The sequence below is a fragment of the Cetorhinus maximus genome, chromosome 6 (genome assembly GCF_964194155.1).
Source record: "Cetorhinus maximus chromosome 6, sCetMax3.hap1.1, whole genome shotgun sequence".
Classification (NCBI taxonomy): Eukaryota; Metazoa; Chordata; class Chondrichthyes; order Lamniformes; family Cetorhinidae; genus Cetorhinus; species Cetorhinus maximus.
Genome location: NC_135884.1, coordinates 147,301,853 through 147,324,559, shown reverse-complemented (window position 1 = coordinate 147,324,559; position 22,707 = coordinate 147,301,853). Strand labels below are relative to the sequence as shown.

The 22,707-nt window shown below is 46.7% G+C and overlaps 1 protein-coding gene across 1 annotated transcript in view; it reads right to left on the bottom strand.

Annotated features, from left to right (window-relative positions):
- adamts18 (ADAM metallopeptidase with thrombospondin type 1 motif, 18) overlaps positions 1-22,707 on the bottom strand; it is a 254,120-nt gene that overhangs the window by 20,217 nt on the left and 211,196 nt on the right. The window contains exon 19 of the mRNA XM_078544789.1: positions 5,832-6,036. Within this exon, the coding sequence (XP_078400915.1) occupies positions 5,832-6,036 (205 nt within the window). The remainder of the gene's footprint in view (positions 1-5,831; positions 6,037-22,707) is intronic.

Genomic DNA, 22,707 nt, shown 5'->3' with positions numbered 1-22,707 from the left:
GGAGGGGAACTTCCAGGTGATGGTTTTCCCATGTATCTGCTGCCCTTGTCCTTCTAGATGGTAGCGGTCGTGGGTTTGGAAGGTGCTGTCTAAGGAGCCCTGGTGAATTCCCGCAATGCATCTTATAGATGGTACACACTGCTGCTATTGTTCGTTGGTGGTGGAGGGAGTGAATGTTTGTGGATGTGGTGCCAATCAAGCGGGCAGCTTTGTTCTGGACTGTGCCAAGCTTCTTGAATGTTGTGGGAGCTGCGCTCAACTAGGCAAGTGGGGAGTATACCACCACACTCCTGACTTGTGCCTTGTAGATGGTGGACAGGCTTTGGGGGGTCAGGAGGTGAGTTACTCGTTGCAGGATTCCTATCCTCTGACCTGCCCTTGTAGCCACAGTATTTATATGGCTAGTCATTGCCTGGTAATTGTGTGGCGCAAATGTTACTTGCCACTTGTCAGCCCAAGCCTGGATGCTGTCCAGGTCTTGCTGCATTCAGACATGGACTGTTTCAGTATCTGAGGAGTTGCGAATGGTGTTGAACATCGTGCAATCATCAGCGAACAGCCCCACTTTGGCCTTATGATGGAAGGAAGGCCATTGATGAAGCAGCTGAAGATGGTTGGGTCAAGGACACTACCCTGAGGAACTCCTGCAGTGATGTCCTGAAGCTGAGATGGCTGACCCCCAATAACCACAACCATCTTCCTTTGTGCTAGGTATGACTCCAACCAGCGGGGAATTTTCCCTCTGATTCCCAATGACTCCAGTTTTACTAGGGCTCCTTGATGCCACATTCAGTCAAATGCTGCCTTGATGTCAAGGGCTGTCACTCTCACCTCACCTCAGGAGTTCAGCTCTTTTGTCCATGTATGAACCAAGGCTTGTAATGAGGTCAGGAGCTGAGTGGCCCTGGCGGAACCCAAACTGGGCATCAGTGAGCAGGTTATTGCTAAGTAAGTGCAGCTTGATAGCATTGTTGATGACCCCCTTCCATTGCTTTCCTGACGATTGAGAGTAGGCTGATAGAGTGATAATTGGCCAGGTTGGATTTGTCCTGCTTTTTGTGTACAGGACATACCTGGGCAATTTCCCACATAGCCGGGTAGATGCCAGTGTTGTAGCTGTACTGGAACAGCTTGGCTAGGGGTGCAGCAAGTTCTGGAGCACAAAACTTCAGTGCTATTGCTGGAATGTTGTCAGGGCCCATAGTCTTTGCAGTATCCAGTGCCTTCAGCCGTTTCTTGATATCACGTGAAGTGAGTTGAATTGGCTGAAGACTGGCATCTGTGATGCTGGGGGCCTCCTGAGGAGGCCGAGATGGATCGTCCACTCGGCACTTCTGGTTGAAGATTGTAGCAAATGCTTGAGCCTTATCCTTTGCACTACTGTGCTGGGCTCCTCCGTCATTGGGGATGGGGATATTTATGGAGCCTCCTCCTCCAGTGAGCTCTTTAATTGCCCACCACCATTCACGACTGGATGTGGCAGGACTGCAGTCCTTAATCTGATCCGTTGCTTGTGGGATCGCTTAGCACTGTCTATCATTTGCTGCTTCTGCTGTTTGGCATGCAAGTAGTCCTGTGTAATAGCTTCACCAGGTTGACACCTCATTTTTAGGTATGCTTGGTGTTGCTCCTGGCATGCTGTCCTGCACTCTTTATTGATCCAGGGTCAATCCCCTGGCTTGATGGTAATGGTAGAGTGGGGGATACATCAGGCCATGAGGTTACAGATTGTGTTCGAGTACAATTCTGCTGCTGCTGATGGCCCACAACGTTTCATGGATGCCCAGTCTTCAGTTGCTAGATCTGTTTGAAATCTATCCCATTTAGCATGGTGGTAGTGCCACACAACATGTCTGAGGGTATCCTCAATGTGAAGGCGGGACTTTGTCTCCACAATGACTGTGCGGTGGTCACTCCTACCAACATTGTCATGGACAGTTCCATTTGTGGTAGGCAGGTTGGTGAGGATGAGGTCAAATATGTTTTTCCCTCTGGTTGGTTCCCTAACCACCTGCCACAGACCCAGTCTAGCAGCTATGTAATTTAGGACTCAGCCAGCTCGGTTAGTAGTGGTGCTACTGAGCCACTCTTGGTGATGGGCATTGAAGTCCCCCACCCAGAGTACATTTTGCACCCTTGCCACCCTCAGTGCTGCCCCCAAGTGGTGTTCAACATGGAGGAGCACTGATTCATCAGCTGAGGGAGGGCGGTACATGGTAATCAGCAGGAGATTTCCTTACCCATGCTTGACCCTTTGCCATGGGACTTCATGGGATCCACAGTCGATGTTGAGGACACTGAGAGAAACTCCTTCCCGACTGTATACTACTGTGCTGCCACCTCTGCTGGGCCTGTTAAGCCAGTGGGACAGGACATACCCAGGTATGGTGATGGTGGTGTCTGGGACACTAGCTGTAAGGCATGATTCTGTGAGGATGACTATGTCAGGCTGTTGCTTGATTAGTCTGTGAGACAGCTCTCCCAATTTTGGCACTAGCCCCCAGATGTTAGGAAGGAGGACTTACTGCTGAGACACGTGAGATTAGACTTTCCAATCAGCATTATTTTTACACCAGTGGCAACTCATTTAAAATGAATGGTTTAACCACAGAACCATAGAAATTTTAAGCACACAATAATAGCTGGCAGTTCAAGGCAGCACTAAGGGAATGCTGTATTGTGGATGTGCGATCTTTCAGCTGAGATACTACACTGAGGTTCTGATAGCCTGTTGCGGTCAGTGCAAGAGGTTCCATAGCATCTTCCTGAAGGAGAGTAGGGAGATTTTCTGATATGCTGGGCACCTTTCATCCCTCAGCCAACAACAGTCTCAAAAAGCAGGTTAATTGGTCATTTATCTCATTGCTTAGCAGCTCTTGTGGTGCAGTGCATAGTGTCCCTGCCTCTGAGCCAGAAGCTCTGGGTTTGAGTCCCACTCTGGGACTTGATGGCCATGGAAGGTGCACTCATAAAGTGGCCAAACAGCTTGATTACCAACCTGTAAATCCTTGCAATACACCTATGGCACGCGGTAAGAGTGGGAGAGTCTCCTGGACAAGCCATGCTAGATGTGGAGTGGCACTCCTCAAGCTATAGCCTCCGGTGACCTGTTCCAGGAAGAACTAGCTATGGAAACAGATATAAGGACATGCTTTGTCTGCCTCGTGTGTCATTAGATGTAGGAAATGAGAGGGCACAGATTTAAAGTGATTTACAAAAGAAGCAAATGTGATGTAAGAAAAAAGGTTTTTCACACAATGAGTGGTTTGGGTCTGGAATGCACTGCCTGGAAGTGTGGTGGAGGCAGGTTCAATTGAGGCATTCAAGAGGACATTAGATGATTATTTGAATAGAAACAATGTGCAAGGGTACGGGAAAAAGGCAGGGCAATGGCACTAGGTCATAATGCTCATTTGGAAAGCTGTTGCAGATATGATGGTCCGAATGGCCTCCTTCTGTGCCATTAAGACTCTGTGATGCTGAGTATAGGCCCAACCTGCTCAACTTTCCCTCACAGGACAACCTCTTTGGCATTCCCAGAATTTCCCCACAAATGCCCACAATATGAAATCTATTCATAATGTTGAAGAGCGCATGAGGTAAACCCTCAGCCTTTTCGAAGAGCTATATCCTCTCAGTTCTGGTATAATTCTCGAGAGCCTTGATATCCTCTTTTTCTAAGATGGACACTAGAGCAGTTCACAGCGCTGTAAGTGAATAAAGGATCTGCAACCGGATCACTTTCAATTGCAGTTTAAAGAAATCCTGATCCAGGTATATTACTTCCCGACAAATGGAGCAGGTCAGGATTCACTGGTAGTGAAGTCACCATCACTGAAACATGATCGCTCTCAAGTCAGGGCCTGTGTATCTCTGGAGGGCAGTAAGTTGCACATCACAGCACACCGACATCCCATCAGACCAAAGCAGGTGCGTTAGGTTCCTTTTGCAGATGTCACCCGAAGAACAAATGAAATCCTGAACATGACCTTTGGAGGGCAGCAAAATAATGTGCTAGAACAATAAAGCACTTTGAGGAGGACGTACATCCCTTTGTATTTCAGTGCCAGGAGTTCCCTTCAACTCTTGTTTAAAATTCTAATAAGAAATGAAAAGCACTTTATAGATCTTGGAGCACATCCAGCAAACTCTTCCATTATAGGAGGCTATTTGTGCGTAAAGGGATTTTTCATGTCAGATCCTACTGGAGTTTCTCAAATTTCTACCTAGTAATTTTACCAGAAATACTTCATTAAGAAATTTATTATTCTGCAGCTGGTTTAGATGGAGGTACTCAATACTGTGCATTTATTTAAATAATAAGGTAGCTCAAGATGTAAATCCCATTCTGATAAATACCTACAAAGTTCCACTTTGTCCAAGCTGACACTTATCTGTAGACTTTGTCCTAAGCTGTGTGTGTCAGCTTTGCCTCAGTGAGTAGCACACTTTGTCTCTGAGCCAGGAGGCTTTGGATTCAAGCCCCACACTAAGCCTAAACACAAAATTCTAGGCTGTCACACTCAGGGCAGCACTGGGGGGAGTGCTGCGCTGTTAGAAGTACCATCTCTCAGACGAGATGTGAAATCGAGGCCCCCTCTGCTCCATCAGCCGGGTGTTGAAGATCACATGGCTTGATTCCGAAGAAGAGCAGGTGTGTTATCCCTAGTGTCCCAGTCAATACATCTATATCCCTCAGTCAATGGCAATTATGTGGTCATTATCATATTGCGGCCTGTGGGATCTTTCTGTGCACAAATTGGCTGCTGCATTTCTTGCAACAGCGACGACACTTCGCAAGTACGTCATTGGCTGTAAAGCACTTTGGGCCATCCTGAGGTCATGAAAGGTGCTATATAAATGCAAGTCTTTCTGTTTTTTTGCTTAGGCACTTATCTAAAGAGTTCCTCCTGCATTATCACTGATAGGTAATTACATAAGTACTACATAAAAATACTGGTTAATAGTATGTGTGTGGAGTTAATGCCATGCGTAGTATGTGTGTGGACACAGCACTAGGCATTTAAACAGGCTGATGCAATTTTCATAATTGCACTTTCTCATTCTTCGTCCAGATAGTTTTGATTAAGCAGACATTCACCGAGCTGTTTTATTTTCGAGGGAATACTTTTGAGCCTTTTTCCATCCATTACTGACTCTTTCGCATTTTGTGAAAGTTCGTAAAACTCATAAATGATGCAGTTGTGCAAATAAAAGTTCAGCTCTGTATTGCATGGTGTGCACGCTGGTTTTGATTCACGTTGTTAATTGTGACCACTGGAAGGTTTCATGCTGCCTCCGAATGGAATTCTGTTTTAAACAGAATCTTACATCACAGAAGGTCATTCAGTCCACCATGCCTGTGCCAACTCTTTCACAGAGCTATCCAATTAACCAAACTCCCTTCTTCTTTTCCCACAGTTCTTCAAATTTCTCCCCTTCAAATATTTATCTAGTTATCTAATTTAAGAATTTTATTTCTCCACTAACTTACTGCCAATGCTTTTCATTAAAAAGGCTTCCATTGACCATTACAATGGATATGTTCCATGTAAACATGTCACACTGACATTACCGGTCACTTGCAAGCGGAGGTGCTACAAGACCACCACAGTGTGGCATGCACAAATAGGTAGTTCCTATTTATAAACGTGAACTATGGAATTTATACTGGAAATATAGAAATAAGAGCAAGATGTCTTGACTTGAAATTGGATGCTGCGCGCCCTGGTCCAATTGTTCCTCACCGTCTAATCTTGCTTCCGTTCATGGCTAAGCTTTTCCCTGCGTGTGAGGCCAAGAGTGGCAAAGTAACTAAGAGTGACGTTTACCTGGGTCCACGCTCCAGTACTCCACTCGGGTGGGCAGTCGTGGGTGTTGCAGGGCTGTACCTGGGCGGGTGCCACCGGGGGACACATGGAGCGCGGCACTGCTTCATCTCGCTGGAAAGCTGCCTTGCGGAAGCACTGGATCTGTCGGGTTTGCTCCCCACCTCCGCAAGATCTGCTGCAGTCACTCCACTTGCCTGTAGACCAGCTGGAAAGGAGGGAAAAAGTAAATTTAGGAAGAGGATTGGCAGAGGGTGAAGAGTGAGACAGATGTGGCGAATCCCATCAGTACATCCAGAAATGTGAGCCAAATATCTGTTTTCAGTCTAGGGTCCTATTTTCCCCTGTTTTCTATGATAAGCAGATGCCTAGTGGGACAAAGACTGTGGCTTGGCTTTGGTGTGACAAAGCAGAAATCGATATTAGGCTGGGTTTTTAATGGGATGCCGTGGTCCCCACCACCCCAGCTTCGAGGCTGATGAAGGGCCTGCCCACGATCCAGACAGCTGCCCCCGCATCAGTTTAACGCTGGGGGCAAGGGTAATTGCGGTAAGGCGAAACTTGCGCTCCTACCTTGGGACAAAGTCCTGCCTGAGAAAGCTGCCAGCTGATTTGATGGCCGCCGCTCTGCAGTCCCCGCAGTGCCAGGCAGGGGGCGGTGGCCACTGCTGGGACTACAGCCAGGCCTGACAAAGAGGAGCCCCGGACTCAAAGACAAGTCTGGCCTACCATCGGGGCCAGGTGGCAGACCCTGGTGAGGGGGTGTGGTGGCTGGGGAGGAGGGGACCTAGTTTGGGAGGCCCGCGGTTGGGGGGGGGGGTGGGGGGGAATAATGACCTTGAAGAGGATACCTCTGATAGGCTCAGGGCACCCAAAAAGATGGGCCCCCTCACCGCACCCGCCTCCTGACACCAGCCCACACGCCTAAAGCTGCTGGACTGCCCGTTTGGCATAGGCCTCCCCCCCTACTGCAGGTAAAACAGCGGCGGGGGCAGGATGAGGCCCCTAAGTGCCTATTCACTTGCCCAAGGGCGAGCAGGCAGGCTGCCTGATGACTCCCCAGCCCCGCATAAAATTTCAGACAGGTTGGGGGGGTGGGCGGGAGGTAATGGGGGGAGGCCAAACACTGGATTTTATGAGCCTCCCCCACCTTCAAACCCGCAGCCAGGGAAGCGTAAACCAGCCCATTAAATATTAAACACTGAAGCTGTATAACATCTTTCACAATCTCAGGGTCTCTCAAAGCACCTTCCAAAGCAAATGAAGTACTTTTGAAGGGCCACTCGCTGTTGTCAGGCAGAAAAATTACACGATGGCTACACAGCAAGATTCCACAAACAACAGGAAGATAATAATCAGATCGCCTGTTTTAGTGATGTTGGTTCAGAGATATATATTGACCAGGAGTTACTGCTCTCCTTTGAAATAGTGCCGTGGGAGCTTGAAGGGTTACAAAGAATGATGGTTCAAGGCAAAGATTTCTTTAGGACAGGAGTCTTACGTAATTAAAGCAACAAAAATACTATTCCACTTTAAAGTCAATCAGAGGTGTGTCTCTTTTGGTGCCTTAGAGTCAATTACTGTTCAGCAGACACAGGTCGATCGGAGATTAATGGCTCGTTGGTGAGGACACCTTCGAGATCAGAAGGCTTCTATCATTTTGCTGGAGATTTACGTTTGTAACAAAGGGGACACATTTCTCCGAGTTAAGGACAATTCAGCTTGCCTTACAGCCGATGCTGATCCAGGGGCGACAACAACAACAACTTGTGTTTACATAGTACCTCTAATGTAGTTAAACGTTCCAAGGTGCATCACAAGACCAATTAGCAACAACTTGAATTTATATAGCGCTTTCAACGTAGCAAAACGTTCCAAAGCGCGTCACAGGAAACCTTATTGAGCAACATCTGACGCCTCATAAGGAGATATTAAGGCAGATGACCAAAAGCTTCGTTAAAGAGGCAAGTATTACAGAACAATTTAAAGAGGGAGAGATAGGTAAAGAGGTGGAGAGGTTAAGGGGCAGTGTTCTAGAGCTTAGTGATTTGGCAATTGAAGGCATGACTATTAAAATCAGGAATTCTCAAGATGCCAGGATTGGAGGAGTGCAGAAAGTTTGGAGGTTTGTAGGGTTGAAGGAGATTACAAAGATAGGGAGGAGAGCTTCTGCTTCTGTTTGGTTGTGTTGGCATCTCAGACTATCATCTGTATCCCACCAACATTTATACACGATCCTGAGGGGTCTTGACAGGGTGGATGGACAGCGTAGAGGATGTTTCCTCCTGTGGGAGAATCTAAAACTAGGGGCCACTGTTTAAAAATAAGAGGTCACTCATTTAAGACAGAGATGAGGAAGACATTGTTTCTCTCACAGGGTCGTGAGTCTTTGGAACTCTCCTCCTCGAAAGGCAGTGGAAGCAGGGTCTTTGAATATTTTTAAGCCACAGGTAGATAGAGTCTTGATTAGCAAGGGGTTGAAATGTTATAGGGGCTAGGTAGGAATGTGGAGTTAGGGTTACAAACAGATCAGCCATGATCTTATTAAATGGCGGAGCAGGCTCGAGGGGCCGAGTGGCCTACTCCTGCTCCTAATTCGTATGTTCGTATATGGTTAGCGCTAGTTAAACCAGACAGGACCAGCTGATAATGAAAAACTTACAAATGGCAGGGCGATGAAGAGATTTGAAAATAAGAACGAGAACATTAAAATCGAGGCATTGCTGGTCCAGAAGCCGATGTAGGTCAGCGAGCACGGGATTAACAGATGAATGGGAATCGGTGCAAGTTAGGACAGGCAGAGCAGAGCTTTGGAGGATCTCTGGTAGAATGTGGGAGGGTGGCCAGGAACGTGTTACAATTGTCAAGTCTGGAGGTAGTAAAGTCATGGATCAGGGTTTGAGCAGGAGATGAACTGAAGCAAGGGCAGAGTCATGCAATGTTACAGAAATTGGAACAGGCGGTCTTTATGTTGATAAAAACAAAAAGCTAAAAGCTACTGCGGATGCTGGAAATCCAAAACAAAAACAGAATTACCTGGAAAAACTCAGCAGGTCTGGCAGCATCGGTGGAGAAGAAATCAGTTAACGTTTCGAGTCTTCACGACCCTTAGGGTCGTGAAGACTCGAAACGTTAACTGATTTCTTCTCCACCGATGCTGCCAGACCTGCTGAGTTTTTCCAGGTAATTCTGTTTTTGGTCTTTATGTTGTACAGATATGCACTCAGAAGCTCATCTTGGGGTCAAATATAACACCAGGGTTGCAAAGTCTGGTTCAGCCTCAATCAAAATCTGATAACAGGCACTGCCAACAGCACTTGCAATCTGAAAGAAAATATATCAATGGGAGAGGCCCAGAACAGAACTAAAAAAAAAATGCATACATTTATGGTCACCGTTCATTACTCGTTTAACTGTTAAAGATGAGTTGAATGCAAAGCTCCCTCTTCAAATCTATCCTGGATTGGAAACAAATAGCCAGCAATCAAGTCCAACCAATGTGGCAATTCATCACGTTTGCGTCTGCGGCTAACATGCCTGATCACCGGGTGCCAATGTGAAAATGTTTCTGCACGAATGCAGCTTTGCCTGGGCAAACGGACATTTCATTTTTCTTTCAGCAGGACACAAAAGAGGAGAGACTGGAATAACATTCGCTTGGACAGAAAAACGATGTCAAATTAGTATTTGGTCAACACAATGGGTCCTGCTGGCAGACACTAGGGAGGGCTCAATGGATATGTCACATTGAATTGGAAGCCCCAGTAGATCAAAGTTTAGTACAGATAGAGAGAGAGGGAGAGGGGGATGGGGTGAAAGTACGACGGAGGTGGTTAGAGAGAACAAGGATGCTGACTCTATTGAGATACTTTTTACAAAACATTGAGTATTCCCTGCAACAGCAAAATGCAATTAAATAAAAGATGAAAAGTTACTTTATTTCCTTGATTTCAATTCCCATCGCTCCAGCGCTAGCTAGGGTGTGTGAGCACGTTACCAAGCTGAAAGAAAGCTAGGGTTGGTGACGGGGAAGGAGGTTATTGATGGAGCTGTTTGCACTTGTGTCCACCCACTTGAATCTTGTGAATTTTTTCTTTCCCCCTTCTCTGCCCTTTATGTTTATTGACGTGATATTTTCATCCAAGCTATCATTTGGAGATATGCATTACAGAATTTTCCCATTTTCCTGTTCCTCTGGAGTCCCATGGTGCATTGCGCTGGTGTCAGCCAAGTTCTTCGTTCCCCTTTGTTCCAAATCTGACTGCACTCAAAATATTGGGGTTTCTCTTCGTTCTTTGTTAATTCTATTCCTTCCCCAATTTGAATTTTGCCAGCAGACCTGTCAACCAAACTCATCACACCAAGGGTGATATTTACAGCCCCTGTTGTTGTATTTGAAAGCGGGGAGGCACATGAAATAAAGCTTGTGGCCAGCACACCGCCTTCTCGCCCGCCCCCGATCTGTTCCCCATATTACAAAGGGAGGGTAAGGCATCAGGCAGCCTGCCCTCCCTTAGGCCTATTGAGGGGCTATCAAGGGGTCAATTAACAGCCATTGAAGGACCTCATTTCACCCCCGCTGCTATAATATGTGCACCTGGGGAAGGCAATTGAAGGCAACCAGCCTGGCAGCTTTCACTGCACAGGCTAAAGTTGGGCAGGAACGGGAGAGGGGTACCTCCTTTAGGGGGTCCCATGTGCCCATTGGGGGCACACCCCCCCAAGATGACACATCCTTCTTGTGCCTCCTCCCAGCCTCTAAAACCCAATCCCTGCCCACCGCCCTTGCTGAGGTCTCCAATCCCTGCCCAACCAAAATTCCCGGACTTACCTTCAAGTTTGGGAGGCATCTTCTTCATTTCTGGGGGCTGCTGGTATTCCCAACAGTGGCCACTACCGCCATTTGGTCCTGCCGGGACTACAGAGCTGCCGGCCAATCAGATTGTTTGACAGCTCTCAAGGGCAAGACTTCCTGTCCCTGAGAGGCAGAAGCCCCTCTGTCAAGCAACTAAGGCCAACATCAACGTATTACCACTGTGAGGCAGCCGGATTTAAATTTGGCGAACTGCCCTCCGACTTTTTGGCCAACGCGGTGGTGTTGCGAGGAACGCATCACCCTGTAAAATTCACCCCCAAGTTCCAGTCCCGGAGTATACTCTCAGTGGACACTTCCTTTTGGGCCCACACGAATAGAACCATTTGCCCCACAATGGGCCTGAGTATTTGTACATCGAAGATAAGATAAAAAAATTGTCTAATGACTGCAGTTAACCTGGGCAAATCTCTACAGTGTCTGGCTCATTAACAGCTCACGCTCCCCTCTGATGCCGTGCTTTACTTTTTAAACTTACCCTTTTTAAACAAATTGAATTTGCTTCTTCTTGTTGAAACGCAGGACTGTTTAAAAATAAGGAGTCACCCATTTATTACAGAAATGAGGAGAATTTTTTTTCTCTCAGAAGGTAGAGTGTCTTTGGAACTCTCCTCCTCAAAAGGCAGTGGAAGCAGAGTCTTTGAATATTTTTAACGCAGAGCTAGATAGATTCTTCATAAGCAAGGAGGGGTGAAAGGTTATTGAGGGTAGGCGGGAGGCTGCAGTCAGATCAGCCACGTTTTTATTGAATGGCGAAGCAGGCTCGAGGGGCTGAGTGGCCTACTCCTGCTCCTAATTCATATATTCGTAAATGAAATTCATTTTCAAATTCTGTGGAAAAGGTGGGAACACCACCAGCTGCAAATTCCCCTCCAAGTCACACATCATTCTGACTTGGAAGTACATCACCATTCCTTCACTGTCACTGGGTCAAAGTCCTGGAATTCCCTTCCTGACCGCACTGAGAGTGAAACTAACTACACCAGGTGGATTGTACAGATTCAAGAAAATGGCTCACTACCGCCTCCTCAAGGGCAATTAGGATGTGCAACAAATGCTGGCCTAGCCAGCGATGCTCACATCACTTGAAAGAATAAAAAGGAAAATGGTCAGAATGATAAGTAGAAGGCACAGATATAAAGGTTATTTGCAAAAGAAGCAGATGTAAGCTGGTCTAGATTTTCAATTTTGCTTTAGTAGCATTTGGTGCGCTTGCTTAACTTGAGCATTTTGTTTTAAAGGCTTTTTACAAACATGTATTCTGCCAGGAAGTAACTAGGCCAAGTTGGCATTGTGTACTAACGCATTATCAGGAAAGCAGCCATGCTGATGTTGCTAACTCTTCCAACAAGCTAACTTAACATAGCGCTGTGAAATAGTCACTGACCAGCAACAGATTCGAAGAAAATACCTCAATAACCTTTAATTGAAGGATAAGCCATTAATAATCAAATAGCTAATCAGACTTGGATTATACTTATTTGTCTTTCCTGCTAATATTCCCATGTTAGGATTAAAAGTTTGAAACTTAAAAATGCTATACCGACAGCTGTGAGAAAGGAACTACACCATCCAATAGTGGCCCCTGTCAGAACACACTATTCTTGACTGGCCCAGTGCTGGTCTAATGAATAGGACATATGTGCAGAATTAAGATAAAGAATACATCTTGAAATAATCCGTTGCCTTATGTTCGAGGCCTTGTGCGCAAATGGCTGGATCCAATGAAATTAACCCGTACAACATTATTGACCAATTGTCTGGTAGCGACAACTGTGGGCTAAAGTGGGGTGATGTCAGAAGTAGGTGTTAAAAGAGGGTTCCGGGAACCATTTTGTTTGTGTGCACCAAAAAGAGGGAAAACTGGTTTGATCGACAGATCCGCACGGACGGGGGGAATTCCTGTCAGTGTGGGGATCAGTGGTGAAGCACTGGGTCCAGGGGCAGAGGCAGAATTCCTGCCATTGTGGACCCCGCATGGTGCAGGCTCCTTCGGAGGTAGAGGCGAATACCCGTTGGCGCGAAGGGTTAAGGTCATTTTCCGCTTCTTCTGGATTGGCCATCCATTTGAAGGTGTGAAGTTTGTAGTTTTTGGTTGATAAGAATACTTTTGTTTTCTTGTATTAGTTAGTCGATAAGTCTTCAATAGATTGAGTAAGTGTATTGTCAAGTCTTTAGTTAATTGATAAGGGTATGGCTGTTTTATTTTCCTTATGTTCAATGAAGTTTCATATTATTTGCTAATTCAGTGTCTAAGTCATTGCCTGAAGGTTATATCTCTATCAAGCTAAAAACAGTTTAAAGGGCGATTTGAGATTCCACTAATTAGGCCATGCACAGATAAATTAAATAGTCTAAATTTATCAAAACTCCCCTTTTTAAACATACATGGTGCTGACATGAGAAAAAAACTATTTCTGCAACGAGTGATTAGGATTTGGAATGCACTGCCCGATAGGTTATAGACTTGTATCCACCACCCTTCAAAAGGAAATTGGACATATACCTGAAGGAGAAAAAGATGCAGAGATATGGGGAAAGAGTGGGGGGGGGGAGGGACTAATTGGATTGCTCTTCGAAAGAGCTGGTGTAGGCTCAATGGGCTGAATGGTCTCCTTCTGTACTGTATTATTCTATGGATTTAACAGCCCAAAACTTGACAAGACGTCACTTCCTAATGCTGACAGACTCGAAGACTCCCATTCTACAAAGCAGCCACACTCAGTTACTATACTCAGCCAACCAAACCACATATTCTAACCTAGAGTTCTGCCAAGGACCGATTCCAACCCCTTCCACAGGCTGCCAAACCTCAGAATCCTCTCCCCATGGCTACCACATCCTAGAACTCTGGTACAACTGTGCCCAAACCTCAGGAACACTCCCCCCAATGCTTTCTCAAACCTCAATTCCACTTGTGTTCATGCAAAACCTCAGCAGTTTCAATATAAATCTGCCAGATCATAAGGCTAGCTACCCTAGCTCTAGCCAAACTCCAGGACTTCCATTTCCAGTTTTACCAAAGCCCCAAAGCTCCAATGGTATAAAAAAACCCTGTGTTCCCCCCTTCCCAATCTCAATGTCCCGCCAGGTAACTAATTTCAATTTAATCCATTTTTTAGATACCATTTTCCTGTGCATTATGTGCTTTTAAAATGTTGAGAGATTAAATTTGAGAATACAGGTAAAGGGTTGTACAGTAATAGCCAAATCCACTCATTTGCGGTTAGATAACAATTTGATCCCAATACACTAGTAAATTATTCCAACTAACTATGAAATAAAAATCCAAATTGGTATTCAGTCGCTGAAAGTCAGTAATCCTGATATTAATACATTGGCCATTACATGAAATAACACACCTCTCACTAAAAAACAGCACATCCTCGCACTCATAGCAATGGTGTGCGAGCTCTGTTAGCGTATATCTATTCAGTACTGAATCTGGGTGCAATTCATGTCAACTTTTTCCATGATAAATTCCTGCATCCCAGTCTAAAGTTGAAATCACTTACATAAAGTTATTCTGCTGTAATTACACCCTCTTTGGGGGCGGCGGGGTTGTGGGGGGGGGGATGGTTGGGGGTGGGGGCAAGCGCTGTGGAAAGGGTTTTAAACAGATCTGCCTGGCCCCCACAGCTGCTCCTTCACAGCAGGATACTGGATTGTTTGCGGAAGTCCTTACTGAACAGCGCCGCGGGAGCAACTTCAGCACACGGACTGTGGCGGTTCAAGATGGCGGCCCGATCACCACCGTTTCAAGGGCTGCCGGGGATGGGCAACAAACTTGGCCGATCTTGCAGCGAGGGCCCGATGAAAACGAGCCAAAAGTAATCGCGCTCTCCTTATCTCCTGATGCACAGCGGCACAGAAGAGCTGCCGGTTACAAATTAAACGGCCGCGCAACGGGAATCCGGGGTTTCACAACAATAAATGTGAGGCCACTTCGCCAAGCAAAGCGAACAGCTACCTTTATTCACGGCCTCTCAGAAAAATAAGAGGGTTCTTGAGGTAGCCTTGAGAGGGGAAGGGTTAAAGAGATGTGAACTCCCAGCAGCAGTACACACATGGGCTGCCTGCATTCCTGAACCTGCTTCCTCCAAGTCTGAACCTGATGAGAGATTGCAAGCAGATTCACCGGGCACAAGTCACACCATAGCCCAACCGCAATGAATTTCACACGTGGGGGGGAATCTATATACGGGGTGTTTTCCCTTCCCCAGCAATGACATGGTCAGGGTGAACTCCGTGTTAAGCTGGGTCACACTTGTTGAACGCTTGTTTGACTATTGCCCCACTGTTAGGCGCGCAGCAGTAAATACCTTTGGATGGAACGTCAGGTCAAAGTCCTGTCCCATGGAACTGTTTAGAAGAAAGCAAAGATTTCTCCTACTATCCTGGCAAACATTTGTCCCTGATGCAATACGGCTAAAAGTCATATTAACTGGTCATTCGCCTCGCGGGTTTCAGTAAAGGTGCTGCTCTAGAATGGCTGCAGCCTTTGTCAAAATAGCCTCGCAAGAGCTCAGAGTGATTACAGACGAGGCAGAACGTTTGGCTCATCTTAAATCATCCGCCCCGAAACGCCCTAATTTTTCACCATTGTGGCAACTAGGATTATTCACGGCGCCCATTCTATGGGCCGAATGGTCTTTTTGTTGTGAGAATTAAAAACTTAGCTGTAGCTCAGGGGTACCACACTTGCTTCTGGCTCAGGAGGTGGCGGGGTCACGACCCTGAGACATTAGCGCAAAACTGAGGCTGATACTCCAATGCAGTTCTTTAAGATGAGACATTAAAGATGAGGATCTGTCTTCTCTCTCTCTCTCTCTGGTGGATGGAAAAGATCCCATGGCATTATTTCAAAGAAGAGGAGGGGAATTCTCCCTGATGTCATGATCAATATTTATCCCTTAACCAATACCACAAAAAAATGTGATGATCATTATCACATTGCTGTTTGTGGGAGTTTGCTGTGCACAAATTGGCAGCTGGGTTTCCCACATTACAACACAGACTACGCTTCAAAAGTGCTTCATTGGCTGTAACGAGCTCTGGGATGCCCTGAGGTTGCGACGGGTGCTATATAAATGCAAGTTCATCCTATCTTTTGAAGTGTAATGGTAAAAATGTTGAGCAGAATGCCAGGAGAATTCTATGGCTAGAATTTTACGCTCCCCCCCAGTGGGTTTTTAGGCGGGTGGGCAGCATGAAATTGAAGGAACGGGATTCTCTCAGGGCTCCCGTCCATACAGCCATTTTACGTTGTGGGGGGGGTGGGGAGGAACAAGGCTTCTAACGGGAATCCCGCCCTGGCCAAATTAAGGGCCGTTTCCCACCCAGCCTCAATTTTCAGGCTGGCGGGAGGATTGAAGTTGCATGGGGGGGAAGGCCGAAAATCAACAGTGTTATATCTCAGATGGGAAGTGAAGGGGTGGGGGGGCTGGTGTGCCTCCATCAGAAGCCTCTTTCTGAAGCCGGGCGCCCCCTCCTTAAGTCCGGTGGCCTCTAGACCTCCCTCCCCCTCTACCTCTCTCCCAAAATCCCAACTGCCCTATTTGCTTTCCCCTCACCCACCCCCCACCCCAGGCCTTCCCCATCTTCCCTGCCCTGGGACCTCATGAACTTACCTGGGCCTCCGGTGCCCGGACATAGGCTCCGACCACTGTGGCGCTGTCGCTGCGGTGGCTTGAGAGCTGCCGGCCAATCAGATTTGGCCTTCTGGCCATTTTGGCCAGGCGTCATGGCGACACGGAGGCAATATGGCGAGAAGGCCAAAAATGGGTTTCACGCCATGGTGAAACGATTTTGCGATCGTCCGCTCAACCCGCTGCCACACGTCAGGAACCTAATTTCAATTCTTTAGCATCTCATTATCAGCCCTGCTCGCTGGGCTCATCCCCGCCCCCACACTGGATCATCCGGCCAACGTGTTACACGACTGTACATAAGTGACGTGAACTCGATGAGCTGCACTTTGCTCAGGGCTTCGAGGTTTGTTTGCCTTCCTTGCTTCGGGCAGCACTCGCAGTCGTCAGTGCCAGGCCTCGCTGGCAGCAGCACATCACTTTTAGGAGGGCTCACGGGCAGGTGTCTACCAACCAAACCAGCCCAGGGACCGGGGGTGGGGGTGGCTTTTCAACAGCTGCAGGGCTAGGGCTTGCTTCGGGATTGGGGAAAAGTGGCCTCAGGCAAGGGAAGGCGCTGCAAGGTGAGAGCTGCACTTGGGAAAGTGGGGTATCCCAGAGTGTGAGGGTGGGGGAGGGTGGGGGGTGCAGATGTTGATCTGTGCAAATGGCTTCAAGATGGTGAGAGCTGAGGAGGCAGTCTCCAGAGGAGATGAAGCCAGATGGGGATGTGAGGGTGTGTGTGAGAAAGTGTGTGGTGATGTCCCTTGAGCTGGCAGTGAGTGAGATGCCAGTGAATGTGTGAGGGTCTTGTGAGTGTGTCAGTTTAGAGTGAGGAGATGGTTGCCTTACCCTGGGGGCACAGATGAAATCATTCATCCATTTTCTGCACTGGGTGGCCAACCTGTTGTGTGCAGCATTGGCACTGACCACCTCTGCCACCGCCTCCCAAGCCCGAGTCGTGGGATTGATGGGCCTCCTGCAGCCAGAGCGGGGGTAGAGGACATCGCGGTGGCCCTCCACGGTGTCCAGGAGGCGTCCCAGGGATGCGTCACTGAATCGGGGTGCTGCAGTCTTCTTGGCTTTTGGGGCTATGGCTTCACCGGTGCCCTCCTGAGCTGCAAGACTGAGAAGTGTGCGGGCGGCTGCAGTTGAAATGCGGCGCCCTGCGTGAGGAAGCAGCGAGGTAACGGCATGGTGGGCAAATCGGTGGCTGCCCGCCAGCGAGACGGCGTGTTTCCTGTGGCTGCATAATCAATGAGGCGGGAATGCGACAATACGCCGCGAATACCCGCCATTGCTGCCGGCGGGTAAAACGACTTTATTCCCTGCACGTGCGTTACCGCACTTTGTGCAAATATGGGGTGATTCCGCCCAGTATCTCTGACGACTGAACAATTCCTCGGTTTCTCTCTTACTTGACGTCCGTCCTACATTTGTCTTTCACCAGGTTGAACCTTTGGCCCCTCGTCTTCCTCCTACAATTTAATGTAATTTTACGGATCCACTTGTACTATCCTGAACACCTCTAAGGTGTACTCAGAAAGTTCTGGCGATGCTGATGCGCCAGGCGGTCTCCTTCTATGCGGTATGCCTCTATGACCTGCTGTATCATTGTTTTCCACATTGTCACTGACCAAATAGAGCCCAACACCATCCGCAAGGTCATCATAATCATGACTCTCTCTGGCTTCTACTCGACTGTTTTAGTTATACTCAGCACTTCAGTGGCTCTGCTGCAAAAACATTCTCCCTGGCATGGATCATTTTGAGGCATTTTGTTGTGATTAGATGCCACATGCAGGCAATATTGTTTATAAATAGATTTTTTTTTAAAACTCCTCAGGCTGACAGGATAACAGACTCCACTCTCTGTTACTGTAACACCGTGATACAAGATGCATCTGGGCAGTCTCAGTTCTAAGCGGGTGTCAGTCCCCAAGACAAAAACTGATTACCATCATTTGGGGAGTTAGTGGAAAGCAATTACTGCGTCTAACGGCCTGAAGAAGGTGAATTAACATCGGTGCAGGCTCAGTAACTGATTCAGTAGTGCTTCAGTGCTCCTGTTATTTCAATTGTGCGTCCTGTTCATTCTGAACCCTCAGAATCAATGATTTCTCTCAGCCGGTTCTGAATGCTGATGGTAAGACTATCTCTCCGAGTACTGTCATGCTTGCTATTTGAAACAGATACTGTGGTTGGAGTGGAGGGCACTCTGCCTTACTAAAGTGTAGTCGCAACAGGTCCCTAGAAACTAAGGTTTCAGTTAACTTGGTGCTTTCTCACATCAGTCAACAGTAGTTAAACCAATCAGTATAATATGTCAAGGGCTCAGCGATTAATAACGGCAAACATAATACTTGTATTTACACCACAAGTTACCAAACAAAATTTGGGTTTATGTAGCGTCTTTATTATAGTAAAAATGTCATAAAACCCTTCACAAGTGTGTAATCAGGCAAAATATTACAATTAAAAAAGGAGCCATAAGGATAGATGTCTAAAATTTCAGCAACAAGAGGTAGATTTTAAGGAATGTCTTAAAGGAGGGGAGAGATGCTGAAGGGTTTAGGAAAGGGATTCCAGAGCGTTGGGCCAAACAGCTGAAGGTACAAGCACCAATGGTGGCATGAAGGAGGCTGGGCCTTGAGCCACATGGTAAATTATCTTGGAGTGAATGTTGTTGTGTAGGCGAACAGAGCAGCCATTCTGAACCAGTAATTCTCCACAACCAGCAGCAAGGCACCTGACCAGTTAACTTGGCTTTTTTGATGGTTGAGAGAGGAATGTAGGCCTGAACATTGGAACAACATCCCACTCCACCTTCACAGGCTCATTAATGTCCCTTGGATCGCCAGAACTGCAAGCGTCTCAATGAGGACAGGGACAATACACAGCTCCTAAAATGTCAGTCACTTTCCTTGCGCAACTCCATCTGTTTGCTGTGAAATGGGACCGAATATATCTTTCTCGATGTGTTTCCAAATGATAGTCAATAGATAGGCCGCTCATTAAGGGGAAAGCTATCGCATTGAAATAGCCTTGTAGTGATGTGCTGTCATTATTAAGACTATGCAAAACTCAGCAGCCCCTATTCTAGTTCATAACCAATCTTGTTCACCCATCACCCCTGTGCACGGTGACCTGCATTGACTCCTGATCTGGCCACATCACAACTTGAAAAATCTCCCCTGTGTGTTCAGACCCCTCCATGCCCTTGCCACTCCCTCGCTTGGCCTCACCAACCACCCAAGATTGCTGCGCTCCTCTAATTCTGGTCTCTTGTTCCCTCCATCATCAGTGGCCTACCTTCAGCTGGCTGGCCTTGCCGCATTTTGCGGCCTCCCCCCCTGCTGTGACGGGGCTGTAAAATTCTGCCCTCTCTTTCTCCTCCTTTAAGAGGCTTCTTAAAAAGCTCCCTTTTTAAACAAGCTGACCGAACTTCTCTTTGTGTGGCTCGTAGTCACTTTTGTCTGATTATGCTCCTGGGAAGCAGATTGGAACACTTTGTTACGTTAAAGGCACTTATATACCTTTTGGCGGCGGTATGTTGTCCAGCGCTTAATCACTGATCATTTTTAAAATAATACTGATAAACGACCAGACATTTTTAGATCATACATGGGATTTGTTGTGGGAAACCGAGTCGCCATTTTTTTCCCAAATTACAACAACAACTTAACTTCAGAAGCACTTTACTGGATGAAACACAGTTCGGGATATCTTGAGTTTGTGAAAGGCACTATCTAAATTCTCCTTTTCTCTTCATTAAAAGTAAGGGAATGCTGTTACAAGCCAGAGCTAGCCCAGCTTGCATGAAACAAGTGAAAGAGCCCTATAACGTTCAAGCTATTGAATGGAATACTTTCTCCCCTCTTTTATGTGGGAGGGGCTCAGTCGCCCGTGGCAACTGCCCACAGCGGTATCATTGAGAGCATTAACGTGGGAAACCAAAACCACTGAGCGTGGGGGTGAGGGACTGGTTGGGATCTTACAAGCAAACGCTAGCAACTTAGCAGTCATACATTTCAAATTATTGGCAAAAGCGGAGAGTTGAAATATTTCCCCCCCCCAACACTTGTTAGGATCTGAAATACTCTATGTAAAAAGGTGGTGGCAGCTGATTCCATAACTTACTTTTAATGGAAGTTGTGCAGATACTCGAGAATAAGGAATTTGTCAGATTATGGACAAAAGGCGGGGGTTTGGCCCACATGCTCTTCAAAGGAGCCAGCACGGGCACAATGGAATGAATGGCCTCCCTGTGCTGTAACTCTATTGATTCTATGAACACCAGTGTATGCAAATGGGCACAGGGAGATCAAGAAAGGAAACACATAATTTGAAACAAGCAGATAATTCTACTATTCAGAGCTTAATATGGTGAATAGTTTTCAGACTCCTAGAATTTAACCCATATTCACAACAAACTGGAGAGAACGCCAACAACAACGACAAAAAAAAAACCTCTCACATGTACCTTAATTGGAAAGTGCCAAATAGTTGTGATCTTACAGTGATCATTGAGTGAGACACAAGGCATTGCAAAAGTCAGCAGCTGCTTGATTTACCCATTTCAGGGATGAGAGCCAATCTGGCATCAGTTACAAGACATACAAACCAGCGCTTAAATCACAAAGCCTCGACACTTAAATTGCTAAAGAAGAAGGAGCTTCAGCTTACATCAGAATTGGTACGCCACACCCACAACATTCAAGCTGTGGTTTCCGAAACACAGCTGGACGATAAGGTTTGGAAGTTGACTTCTGTCAAGCTGAGCAAGTAGGAAAGAAAGACTTGCATTTATATATTGCCTTTCGCAACCTCTGGCGGTCCCAAAGTGCTTTACGGCCAATCAGTGCCTTGGAGGCGCAGTTGCTGTTGTAGTGTAGGAAATATGGCAGCCAATTTGTGTACAGCAAGCTCCCACAATCTATACAGTCATGGTGACCAGCACATCTGTTTTAAGTGTTGGTTGAGAGATAAATCAGGAGGAGAATTGCCCTGCTCTTCTTCAAAGTAATGTCATGGGGTCTTCTGCATCCAGTTGAAGGGCACACAGGGTCTCTGCTTAATCTGAAAGATGACACCTCCCCCAACAGCAAAGCACTCCCTCAAGTCCTGCATTGGAGTGTCAACCTGTATTTTGTGCTCAAGTGACAGGAATGGGACTCAAACAGACAACTTTATGAATCAAAGGCAAGTGTCAACTGAGCGATGGCTGACACCTCTTTCTGAAATGGGGCAATGTTTCATAGTTGTTCAATTACATCCATTTAATCTACGAGCATACAAATCAGGAGCAGAACTAGGCCATTCAGCCCCTCAAGTCTGCTCAGCCACTCAATAAGGTCATGGCTGATCTAATTGTGGCCTCAACTCCACATTCTGTCTACCCCAGTGACCTTTGACTCCCTGGTTAGTCAAGAATCTATCGACTTATTCCTTCAAAATATTTAATGGCCCTGCCTCCGCTGCTCTCCGGGGAAGAGAGTTCCAAAGATTCGTAACCCACTGAGAGAAAAAATGTCTGAGTTCCTCTTCAGATATTTCAAGCTTCAAACAAACAAACAATTGAAAATCAAATAGGTTGACTGCAGCTTGGTTTTCCATACCATAGATCAGGCTTGTTGAATGACCTTTGGATTACCTCAGTGCAGGTCACAACGTATCAGAGTAAATACTGAACATTGTCATACTGTGGGGAGTGGATTGATGTACAATTTGTTAGGGGTGAAACAAAAGCATAATAGCTGTCACACCCTCTTCACCTTTTCTTGCGCACTTCCCTCCCGCCCATCCCTACACCCCTCCCCCCACCTTGAACACCACCATCAGCACCCTTCCCGGGCCCCATCCAGACATTCCTTCATCTTGTTCTATGTGCTTGTTTCTTGCTTTGCTGGGTTGGCCTTGTCTTGTTTCTTTCTTTACCCCTACATTCTGTATTCAGATGGCTGCTATGTAGCCATTCACACCTCATCTGAACACAACCTTTGTCCCTTCGCTGTACCCAACACCACTCTCTTTGGCTGTTGTAACATGAATTTTTGTTTTGTTATTTTATCTCTCCTGCCCTCCACCCTTTCACAGACCTTCTTCTTTGTTCTTCCTGCCCCTCCTTCCCATCCCTTGCCCTGGCTTAAAACTCTTACATTTCTTTCTTCAGCTCTGATGAAAGACCACCCTGGCCTGAAACATCCCTCTCCACAGAGGCTGCCTGAACTGTGGAGTATTTCCGGCATTTTCTGTTTTTATTTCAGATGTACCATGACTTGGTTTAGTTCTGGGGAGAAAAGCTTAAGTGGAGCACAACATTTCAGGATAATGTCCTACTTCAAAGATGGAACCAAAACAAAATGGGTACAGTTGTCTC